The following is an 11,639-nucleotide window of genomic DNA, read 5'->3' as shown; positions in this document are numbered from 1 at the left end:
CTTTCACCCGAATTCAACATGGATAGGCTCCAGCACCCCCGCGACCCTGACAAGCGAAAATTTCAATGAAAATATACTAAATTAATAGTCGTAAAATTATCGGCCGTACAAATGAATATAATAAACAGAGGGGCAAAATGCCATGGCGGAAGTTAAAAATGCCCGTCTTGTTTCTTGTCGGTGTTAATATTCAATAGTACAAACCGGATATAGGAGTATCCGTGTAGTGACAAGACCCATGGTTTACCTAAAAAATGTTCCAACTTTCTTATTTTTCTTTTTAGTTATTTTTTTTAATGTCTGGTTTGGAGACAGACTGCTGTAACCAATGCTGATGTCGCTCTTTTTATGAACGTTGTATCAGATTGCTGCAGTCGTTCAAAACAAAGAGATGGAAAGCCGTAGTAACTAGGCTGGTTATCTCAGCAAAACTGAAAACGTTTATATATATTTTTTATTTTTTATGTTTAAAATTTAACACACAACTTGAGAGTCTCTGGATTTATAAATTTATTTTAAGTAAGGTATTACTTTCCCCCCCTACTGTCACTGCCCGGAAGTAAGTATACTTTGTTTACATTGCGCATTTAACGTTTATGTCCTTTCAAGTTAAAACGAAGCCTGCATGTTTTGTGTTAGTGAAATTGATGTGTTTTTGCACACTTCTCAGTCTGTATGTTTGGCTTGCATGCCTAATACTATGAAGGAAAAAAACATTATTTATTAAACACCCGATTTGACTGGGACTCCATGTTTGACTGGTGAAGACTCAGTCACAGTTACATGGTTGGGCATTTGACTGAATCCTCTCCTCTTTGACCTGTAAGCTGTAACTTTGGGGCCAGTGGATCAGGATCAGGATGGAGGGCACCGAAGCATCCGCCAATGCTCTCCTGCGGCAACCTTGGCTTCCTGTCACCATCGATGGCTGGAACCTTCTGGTTAAGAGCTGCTTTAGGGGGACGACATACCACATCCTTCTCACTGACTTGCACGGTGTCTGGGAAGAGACCATGCACTCAGCTGCCATCCAGAGCCGGGCTCAGGTATGCAGATTCTGATTTTAAAGCTTTTAGTTACACTTCTAGGTCCATCATGATTGATCCCACTACCCGGTGAGATAAAGAGGCTATAATAATTCAAATATAGACCATTTTTTTCCATTTTGCCAACATGTTTTTCAGGAGCTGAACAAGCGTTTGCAAGCCTCTGTCCAAGCGTTCTTCACACACCTGTGCGAGGTGGTTCAACCCAGTTTGTCGGGAAGCAGTCAACCACCTGAAGGTGAGGCTGGAATCGTTGTGATGCAGATGAATGAAGGCGGCTTAAACTTGAGGTTGAAGAGCAAGCTCGAGGGTCTGCCATTTTTTTGGGAGTTTCGCTGCACTCCTGCTCCCATCACTGTGGTACATTTGGATTTTTTCATGTTAGGAGTTGAGAGAAGTCCTACAGAGAAAAATAGGTCCTCCTGAAATGTTTTTCTACTAGGTTTGTCTTCATCTGGTGCAGCCCTTGTTGTCCATGAGCCAGCTGTTACACCAGCAGGTGGATCAACTGGAAGACTTGCTGCTAAGGAAGGATGTGGAGATCCAGGACTACAAAGAGAATGGAGCCACACTCAGCAGAGGTACAATCTGCTAGTTAATGCAGTACATACATTTACATAATGTCACCGCCATTTATATGTACATATTGCTTTTACATATTTTCCGAAATTGTCAGTATACGTGCATGTTAATGTCATATGCGATGATAATGTCAGCATGGCTATTTTTAGAGCCCGTTTCCCTCCATTTTATACAACACATATTTGGTGTAGATAAAGGAATGGTGTATGGAATGGGGTTCTGTTCTCAATGTGTCCCTCCTCAAACTCACCTGAATGAAATGATCATCTCCTAAGCAATATCTCCAGAAGCCTCATAGCGATCCTCATTATTTGATTCAGGTGTGTTGTAGAAGGGAGACATGGAAAACAGTCTGTATTGTTGGCCTCGAGGTCCAGAGTTGGTGGCTCCTAATAAACGAGGTATTATGTTGATCCACGATTTTTTTTCCACCCAAAATTCTGATAACCACGTTGCATCAATATGGATGGTCTGATTCACCAAATGTACCGCAAACGCTTATAGTTGGATGAACCATATTAATATGAGCATGAGTGCTCCAAGCAAGAGCTCTATGATTGTTTACTTCCTTATTTTAGTCCACCCGGACCATTTTGTCCAATGATTGAATGATGTTTGCTCATGTTTAGGTTTGTTGTCAAACCCTGTGTTGCTTGCCAAAATTGTATTTTGAAATCAACATTTGATCTATGTTCTATTTTGAACAAAATATTGAAATTTGGCTCAATAATTCATAAATTGTATTTTGTCCCAACTTTTCTAGAATCAGGTTACTCATTTTTCTCCCTCTCTTTTATTTTGTCTTTTGACCGATGCTTTGGTCAAATGACATTGGAATTTTTTTTCCCCTTCTGAAGTACATTTAATGTCACAGTCAACATTTCCTAGCAATTTTAACACATAATGTTTGTTCTTGTGTGCAGCACGCCTCCAGACGGACATTTTTGAGCGGCAAACCTTCAAAGGTGACTTCCTGGCAAAGGTCAGAGATCAACACACTTGTCACAAGACCGCAGTGTCACATCTTTTTCTCACTCTCCTCACAAAGCTCAGTGGACAATTGTGCGGTGTCTCTTTGCCTCCGGTCTGTAGCAGACATTTGTTTACTGTATGGAGGTGTGGAATTTCTTGAGTCTTTCTTTATGGAACCCTGGCTTCTCGCATGTGTGTGGGCGCGTGTATGAGAGTGAGTGATTCAGCATTTTGTATCTACTCGAGGAATGTCCAAGGTGTGTCAGCCTGAGCGTTTTTTCATCACAGGTTTATTTCGGGTCACTGACTAAAGTATGGTGACTCTTCCTCTTAACCAATGGCACAATGAAAGAAACAAGAACATCGAGTGTATGCTAGCGATTAAGGTTGCCACAAACTTTTTATTTGGACACTTGACTAATAGCCACTTATTTGTTTTGATTGTTGACTAATCCAGTGTTTCCACACCGTTTTTGAGCTGTGGCACACTTTTTGCATTGCAAAAATGTCAAGGCAACACGGTCACCTACACCTTTTACAATATAAAGTCATTCTCATTAAAGTTTTACCAACAGGAATCAGAAAATCACCAAGAAGTATTTCAGTATCAACATTTTCACACCGACCTGACCTGATGTTGAAATAAGTAATGTAGTGGTTTTATTCTCGTAATTTCATGATTGGCTTCTGGATTCAAGTCCAGGTCAGTCCACCTGAGTTTGCATGTTCTCCCCGAGCCTGCGTGGGTTTCCTCCGGGTACTCGCACATTTCAAAACATGCATAGTAGGCCGATTGGACACTCTAAATTGCCCTTAGGTGTGGGTGTGAGTGTGCATGGTTGTCCGTCTCCTTGTGCCCTGCGATTGGCTGGCTACCGATTCAGGGTGTCCCCCGCCTCTCGCCCGGAGACAGCTGGGATATGCTCCAGCACCCCCAGCGACCCAAATGAGGATAAAGCGGTTCAGAAAATTAGATGAGAGATCAGATATTTACTCTCATTGTTTTCCAGCAAGAAAGCAGATCTCTGCCTATGTCCAATTTTAATTGATTACAAAGATAATCATCTGCTTTCACAGAGGACTAAGGGAATCAGAGAATATTTACTCTTTTTAATTTAAAAAAAATGATGAGAATAAAATGTATAAAAAGAAATCATAATACTAGAAATATAGGATTTCTGACCAAAAATGGTACTCCAGAAAGTACACATGCTTGTAGTACAGGTTACTAGAGATGAAACATTAGTTGCGTTCATAACAAAAATATAACAGAAGTTAGGCCTGTTTTGAACACAAAATAATGAAGAGTGGCAACTAGCACCTGGTTGATAGATAAATAAATGGGGTTCTATTTTTCTTTCTTGACTGTCAACATTTGGTGAGTAAACACCGCAGAAGAAGACTCAAGATTTGGTCTAAGGTGACAAATTCTGCCGGGCAAGTTGCTTCAGACCAACTGAAATTGGAAGGTTGTTTGAAGAAAGAAAAAAGTTTCATTAAAGCGAGACCCACAGACTAGATTTAGCGCTGTGTGAGTGTGAGTGGAGGTGTTTAGGGTTTGTGTGCAATATTTATCAAGGTCTACTCACTCTAAAACTTGGTCGCTTTTTGTTTGTTGTCTTCCCTTTTGTGTGTCTGATTCTCTGTTACCATTGAATACCGTCTTAATCGAGTGTGAATGAGTCTGGGCTCGTTAGTGAATCGCTTTGAATTTACCTCTGCTTGATTGTAATTGGGTTGCCATTAGGAGATTGAGGTTGTTATGGATGTGTTGACCTGCTAGCACACAAATGCCTTCTCTTTTCCTCACCCTTTCCAACTCCCTGGTGACAAACGAAGGGGTTCGGGACTGCGGTGAAATGACTGGCGGTTTTCCTCTCAAGCCACTTCCACTCTGTCCAAGTCAACATTGACTTGGTTTTAAATTAGCCTGCCTTACTTGTCCACATCATTTTCCTTTGGGTGACCAGTCCTGATTTCAATTAACCTCCCAAAATGTGCTAGCTGTGGTCAAAGTTAAAATCAGGACAGGAAACCTCATCTTTACGTTCGAGCTTCCTTAAACATACATTCAAGTTCAGTCTTCCTCAATCCAGCACATTAAGGATTTATTTTGACTTTTGCACTCCAAGTGTTCTACCCTTATGAAAGATGATGACGCCATCCTACTGTTCGAAGGTATTTCCAAAATGAAACGCCTTTAAATGCAGGCCACAAAATTCTTTGTGGGGCTTATTTTTCCTATTTTCAGATGAAATACATTGCTATTTTTGGTGGCCTACTATATGCCAAGATTCTTTGCAAGCCACTGCACAGTGCTCAAAATGATTTGGATATGACAGTCCAAAGGTTTACCCTTTCTTTTATTTACCGATTAATGAAAATAAATGGAAGTATGCCAATTCTGTTCAAGGCAAGGCCGTGTAAATTAAAAACATAACACAGTCATAAAACTGCAAAAATTGTCAGTGTAGTCAGCTTTTTATGTCGATTATTTATTATGACTCCAACACTCCTTAACTTGATTGGGAGTGAGTCATAACCAGGAGATTTAACTTTGTGTGTGTGTGTGTATATAGCATAACAGGGGTGATTTTAACTTGGACATTAGTAGAGAGTACAGTAGGGCGATCTGGCAAGTAAACAAAGTGATCCCAATTTAGTTTGTCATACAGTAATCCCTCGATTATCGCGGTTAATGCATAAACGAAAAACCGCGAAGTAGGGTCACCCCTATTTTAATTTTTTTTTAAATATTTTTTTTTACTTCAGTGCTGAGTTCTAGCAGCAAGCGGAGGACAGGGGAGTGGCTTCCGCTCTTGCGAGTTTCACCATGGATTTTCACATTTTTATGGAAAAAATAAAATACAATTTAAAAAAAATTGCCCAGAAAAAAATCTGCGATGTTGTGAAACCGCGGAAGTTGAAGCCGCAATATGCAAGGGATTACTGTATACTATTTTGGCCAATCAAATGAGAGTATCCCAGATGTCCTATCCTTTTTCTTGACATTACAAAAAACAATTTAATTTAAAAAAAATTCCCCCATAAAAAATCTGCAAGGTAGTGAAGCCGCGATATTCGAGGGATTACTGTACCATATGGATTATTTTCTATTTTTAACTAGATTTTTAAACTAGGTTTTATTGATAGTTTTTAAATCATCTCTGATGAAACGTAAAGGCGTTCAGTTTTCTGTGTAAGAGCCTTATTAATCTGTCACTAGCAGGTAAGAACTGAGTGCCCACCCTGCCAGATGTTTACAAGATATCTGTTGATTCTTGTCTTTGTCAAAGATGAAGGTTAATTCAGTGTCGGAGCAGCTCGCTATAGATGACTTTTTGATTCAGGCCAGGAAGCTGAGGTCACATAGTGTGTGGAAAGAGTAAACACCAGGTCGGGAACAGAGATGAGACAAACTTTAGCGAGTATGAGACTTGCTGGCACCAGCAAACCCCAGCCTGACACACTGTGCCTCCTAAGCCCCTCTTAGACAAACAACAGTTTCTAAAATCAGAGCCGCTAACTTGCTAATAATAACCAAATATCAACAGCCTTCCTCGCCTCACCTTTCCCACCACAAGAGTCAGGATTTTAGGGGCGTGGCCACCAGGTGAGCACCCCTTTATCAACTTGAGGATGTTTTCCTGTCATAAGGGCAAAACACGAGCATACTATCTTCATCTTCAAGCAGGACTTCTTGATCTTTTATTCTTCACCTTGTTTGCGTTTACAATGCTGGTTTTTCATAGTCTGGTATGATGTATTGTCACACCTACCAGTGGTAGGTTTATGACAATCTATCCAATTATGAGCTGCAACTAACGATAATTTACCTTATCAACTAATCGGATAATTAGGTCAATGATTTGGTGATTAATTGCATAACTTTTTGCAATTATACCTTCACTAATTATTAAAAGTAATAAAAAATACTAAATAATAAACAAGTGAAGTTGTTTCAGGGCGGCTCTGGGGTCCTGGGTTCAAATCCAGGTCATGTCCATCTGTGTGGAGTTTGCATGTTCTCCCTGGACCTGCATGGGTTTCCTCCGGGTACTCCGGTTTGCTCCCACATTCCAAAAACGTGCATGGTAGGCTGATTGGACACACTAAATTGCCCCTAGGTATGGGTGCGAGTGTGCATGGTTGTCTGTCTCCTTGTTCCCCGTGATGGGCTGGCCACCGATTCAGGGTGTCCCCCACCTTTGGCCTGGAGTCAGCTTCTCTTTTCCACCCCCTTTCGTTACTTTCTTAAAGCAGGGATTGAACCCCAAAAGTCTAAAATGTTGTATTGACGGCAACAGAAGTGAGACCTTTATTAATTAAGAGCATGAGGCGTCAACAAAAAGATCCAAACGAGCAACAAGACGATCCGAGCGGCAGGTCATGATTTTACTCACAGTCACCGATTCGGACTGGAAGTAATTTAGAAAATATTTTTTGTTTATATGTAGTATAACAAATTGTACTTGATACAGTGGTACCTCTACATACGAGCTTAATTCGTTCCGGGACTGAGCTTGCATGTCGATATTCTCGTAACTCGAACGAACGTTTCCCATTGAAATGAACTCAAAACAAATTAATTATTTCCAACCCTCTGAAAAAACACCAAAAACAGGATATTGGATTGGAAAAAATGTTTTTTTTCTTCTAATTCGCCATCTATTAACAAAGTAACACATAACTAGTGGTTTAATAGTAATAAAATGTGTTTAATAGAACTAAAATTAGACGGATTTCGCGGAGGGTAGAGAGAGAGGGACAGAGAGAGGGGGGGACTTTCCACGGCAACGCACTCGTAACAGAACAAACAAATTTAAATTAACTTGGATTAATATATACAGACACACTCAAACACGTTAAACGTAACTTTACACAAAACTGAATTCTAGTTTTGTTTTACCGTTGTTATCTGGGTTAGCTGTTTGCCACGCCTCCACCCTCACGTTCGCTATCGATGGGCTGCTTGCTGTTGTATTCCCTTCAAAATATTCCGAAAATGATGCACACAAATGTCCTCACAATAGGATAACGCACGACAGAACGCTCCGCCCAGTGCTCGTAGATATCTGTTATACACGAAAGAGATGCGGCAAAAAAGACAGTGCGCTACAATGATAAACAACCTCTCATGTCTTGACCACCTGGCTTTCTCGCATCTCGGAATTGTTCTCGTATCTAGAGATAAATATTTGCTCGAAATTTTCCTCGTATGTAGAGGTGCTCGTATATAGAGGTGCCCGTATGTAGAGGTACCACTGCATTATATTTTTTTGATGCCACCTCCACTAGAGAGCGCCTTAGACCACCGCCTCCCTCGCCTAAGCTGAGGGCCGGCACTGTACTACACTGACGTATTATAGTCGTGCCATTCATATTGAATAGACATTTCATTTGAACTTTGAGGACTAGAAGAGAATGCTTATGTTTCAGTGCGCATGAGTCGTAAGAGCATGTGTAATCGGTTCAGTGTTTTTATGAATGGTCTTCAAACTAAGCATACAAAGTAATTGAGCTCAGCATTTCCTATCAATCAAAAGGGTCTGAAGGACACGTGATCTAGTGAGGAAAGGGGGCACTGTTTAATAAAAAATAGACTATAAAGTAGGCTTTCTGCTTGAATCCCTCCCACTCCCTCAGCACATTGGCTCCTCTGTGTCCAAAGCAGTGCCAAGACCCCCTGCCCTCAGGCATTTAAACAGACAAATCACCAAAATAAATCAATGCGAAACCTCGAAACCTGACCAAAGTGTGCCGAGGAGCCCCTCGGCTCCGAGAGAGAGCAGAAGACCACCAATTTCTGATGGTAAATATTTGAGGAGCTAATTTGGAGAGTGTGCGCTATCCACTGGGGGAAATAAGGGCTTAGTGACTGGAGTGTTTTTCCTCTATCTCATAAAGGGGCGACAGCCACAATACGATTACTGAAGCCTTGATGATCCAATCCACCTTAAGATAGGTTTTCCTCAACTTTGAGCCAAGGCACATTTTCTTGACCTTACGTAACGATTCTCTCAATTTACTTTACTCAGTGTGGAGTTTGGACTTCTTTGAATACAAAGCTGTTGTACTGAAAAGTTTGCCTGGTTATTTCTCGACACATATTTGGTTAGGAATCACTGAAATAATGGAGTGTAACATACGTATCTTACTGAGGTGTCTCCTCATCAGACTCTTCCTGCACTTTGTTGTGAGCTTCGCGGTGTCCGAGACTTCGGGGGTGACCTTCGGGAGCTTTACAGCGCTGTGGCGGCGCACGGAAATTCACGCAAGCGCAAACTGGCTGAGCAGGAACATTTGGTAGCCACAGGTCCTGACCCTGCCATTTCCTCAGGTTTGTGAGATTTTTATGGAGTTACCAGAAGACGTTTACATTGTGGGCTCTGTGCTGAATTCTTGCATTTCTTGTTTTTTGTTGGCTATTTGCAGGTTTTAATTGAAATTATATCCAGATTACAATTGAGGAATTTTCTAATTTCCTAGGTCTTTAAATGTCAATAATCAATTATTTAAATTCCTTTTGACATTGTAACCCATGAATAGAAAAATTTTCATTGCTGTAGTTTGTCGCTTTGGTGAAATGGGTTTCTTTCAAAACTCAACATTAGACAATGATTTTTACATGTTTTCATTGAGATTAATATTGTTCATTTAGGCATTTGTGAAAGAGATTCAATATTTTGTGATGTACCCATTGGGAAAATGTATTAGATTTTAAAAACTACTCCCACAGTTTATCGCCTAATCAGCAACTAATGCATTTGCAAATGACTGGACAACTATTTTAATAGTTGATGAATCATTTAGAGACAATGTGGCCTAAAAATGTCTAAATTCCCTTTTTGTAACCTCTCATTAGAAAATATCAATTTTATTATTATTTTTTTCCAAAGGGAAAAAAACACTGTCAAACATTTATTCACCAAATCTTTCTGGGGTTACGTGGGTTTTCTCCGGGTACCCGATGTCCTTCCACATCCTAACCCTAAGCAGTACGGAAAATGAATGAATGAACGAATATTGTTCATGGCAAGAAGAAAGGTTGGTACAACATTTAAGAGCCTTAGTTTGCGTTGATATAATTTTTGACATGAGTTGTTAAGTTTGAGTTTAAGCTATCATTTCCTCATCTGTTTCAATTTATATTCTTTAATTTAATTTTGTTAATTTTCTTTAGTTTCTTAAAAAAAGATAAGAATTGATGTATAATTAGATTAGATTAGAACTTTATTTCATCCCTTATTCGGCAAATTTCTTCGTTGCAGTAGCAAGACAGACACAAGACACACAAGACATTGTAGACCTAGGTAAAAAATGTTGTTCAAATAGTTTTAGAGGCACAAGCCGTGAGTATAGATTTTTCCAATTTGCAGATTATATCTGGACATGACCAAACATGTCATCAAGTAAATCTCAAAAGGTCAAATTTTGTCTCCAAGAAGATCAAACTTAGTGTCTTTTGGCCTTTACATCATTTAGGTGCTGAGGAAAAAGATGTCAGCGAGCAGAACCATAGCAGTCCAGCGGAGGAAGCTGGAAATCAAGTAGTGCAAACTTCCACAGCACAGCAGCAGGTAAATTTCCACAGAGACACAAGTATAACAATTTTTAGATGTACTGGTGCTTGATCTCATCCTTTTTGTCCGCATCGTGGAAGTTACTGCTATGCCTGTCAAATGCAAACATTTCAATATCACACAATTTTACCTTCATTAGGTTTCATTTTCAGTCACACACTCATGCTTGCAGAAACTGCTGCCTGCCATTAGTCTTCATTCATTGTGTAAATGAAAGAAATAGCGCCATCTGTTGCTTAACATTTTATCAAACTAATCATTAAACGCCATTGTATTGGTAAGCGTCCTCCTGTAAATGATTCCAACTAATGTAGCCATTTAAAAAAAATGCATTTAGAATAAAAAAATAACAATTGCATTAAATAAAACTACTGAGATGACAAAAACGTTTTCTTTAATCGTTTAAAAACACTTTCAATTCATATTCATCCCAAATTATGAACTAATTCATACATTTTTCATCAAAATAAATTATTTTTAAACTAACTCAGTTCATCCACTGGTCTTTAAAAACAAAAATGTTTCTCCAACTGGAAAAATTGTCCAAATATTTGAATTTGGCTTGTTGAAGTTAGTTTTTGTAAAAAATAAAAAAAAAACAATGTGTATACTTAATTCTGAGATGACTAAATATATTCCACAGCTGGTCACCTGCCGCCGTGCTGAGCGAGCGTCGACCAAAGCAAAGAAGAAGAAAGCAGTGGGATTGTTTAAATGAGCGCCTTTGTCAAAAACACTCTTTTTAAAAAAGGACATTTTAATTGAGGTTGTTTTAAATATATTTTAATCTTTTAGACTCGATGTTAATAAATGATTATGATTTTAAAATGGGAAGTAGGCCTTTCATGTGACTATTCAAATGTAAATAAACCACTTTTTATTGAATCAAACAAGCTGTTAGATGAACCTTTTATTTTATTACTTATTTATTATTTTATTCAAATTACTTGAAACAGTCAATTGTTTTTATTTTTCATACTTTCGCCTCAATAATTTTTCTCAAGAGGAGCGAGCACAACACTTTAAAAATGGAATGGTTAAAATTCTCCAAAGAATGTTTTTTGTGGGTCCTCATTGAATGTCAATGGGTTTTAATGGGAAGGGTTTGGTCAAAAATATTTATGTAATTGGATTGGATAACTTTATTCATCCCGTATTCTAGACTAAAATAGAATTTTTGGGGGTAGATTTCAAAAGCGAAAAGTATTATTTGATGGAAACCAATTGCTGAATTTTGATGAAAAAGTAGGCTTTAAAGTTTAAATTGCCACTCTAACTTGATGTTTACTCTCAAAGTAAGCAATAAACAAAGATAATTACATGTTGTGTTTTTGGAGCAACTCTATTTCCTCTGCTGGCTCACAATGAGTAAACACCTTTGGCAATTAGCATTCATGTGGCAGTGTTGGTCTTTAACGTATTTACTCGCTTTTAAGGTGATCGACGTCCAATCCTT

The 11,639-nt window shown here is 39.0% G+C and overlaps 1 protein-coding gene across 1 annotated transcript; it reads left to right on the top strand.

The window, feature by feature from the left end:
• Nucleotides 1-177: 177 nt before the first annotated feature.
• On the top strand, nt 178-11,076 carry nhej1 (nonhomologous end-joining factor 1). The gene is made up of 8 exons (XM_077611876.1): nt 178-559; nt 828-1,046; nt 1,185-1,406; nt 1,489-1,627; nt 2,552-2,610; nt 8,778-8,940; nt 10,086-10,180; nt 10,827-11,076. Exons 2-8 carry the CDS (start codon nt 861-863, stop codon nt 10,899-10,901), a joined length of 939 nt encoding a protein of 312 aa, XP_077468002.1. The 5' UTR covers nt 178-559; nt 828-860; the 3' UTR covers nt 10,902-11,076.
• The last annotated feature ends 563 nt before the right edge of the window (nt 11,077-11,639 follow it).

This window comes from Stigmatopora argus, chromosome 1 (genome assembly GCF_051989625.1).
Source record: "Stigmatopora argus isolate UIUO_Sarg chromosome 1, RoL_Sarg_1.0, whole genome shotgun sequence".
Taxonomy (NCBI): domain Eukaryota; kingdom Metazoa; phylum Chordata; class Actinopteri; order Syngnathiformes; family Syngnathidae; genus Stigmatopora; species Stigmatopora argus.
Note: the sequence above shows the minus strand (reverse complement) of the source record. Positions and strands in the feature narration are given on the sequence as shown.

Bases quoted from the DNA above. Each gene is read 5' to 3' on its own strand.
- nhej1 (XM_077611876.1), top strand. From the start codon at position 861: ATGGAGGGCACCGAAGCATCCGCCAATGCTCTCCTGCGGCAACCTTGG. The intron at 1,047-1,184 runs GTATGCAGATTC...CATGTTTTTCAG, and splicing joins CCATCCAGAGCCGGGCTCAG to GAGCTGAACAAGCGTTTGCA. The intron at 8,941-10,085 runs GTTTGTGAGATT...TACATCATTTAG, and splicing joins TGACCCTGCCATTTCCTCAG to GTGCTGAGGAAAAAGATGTC.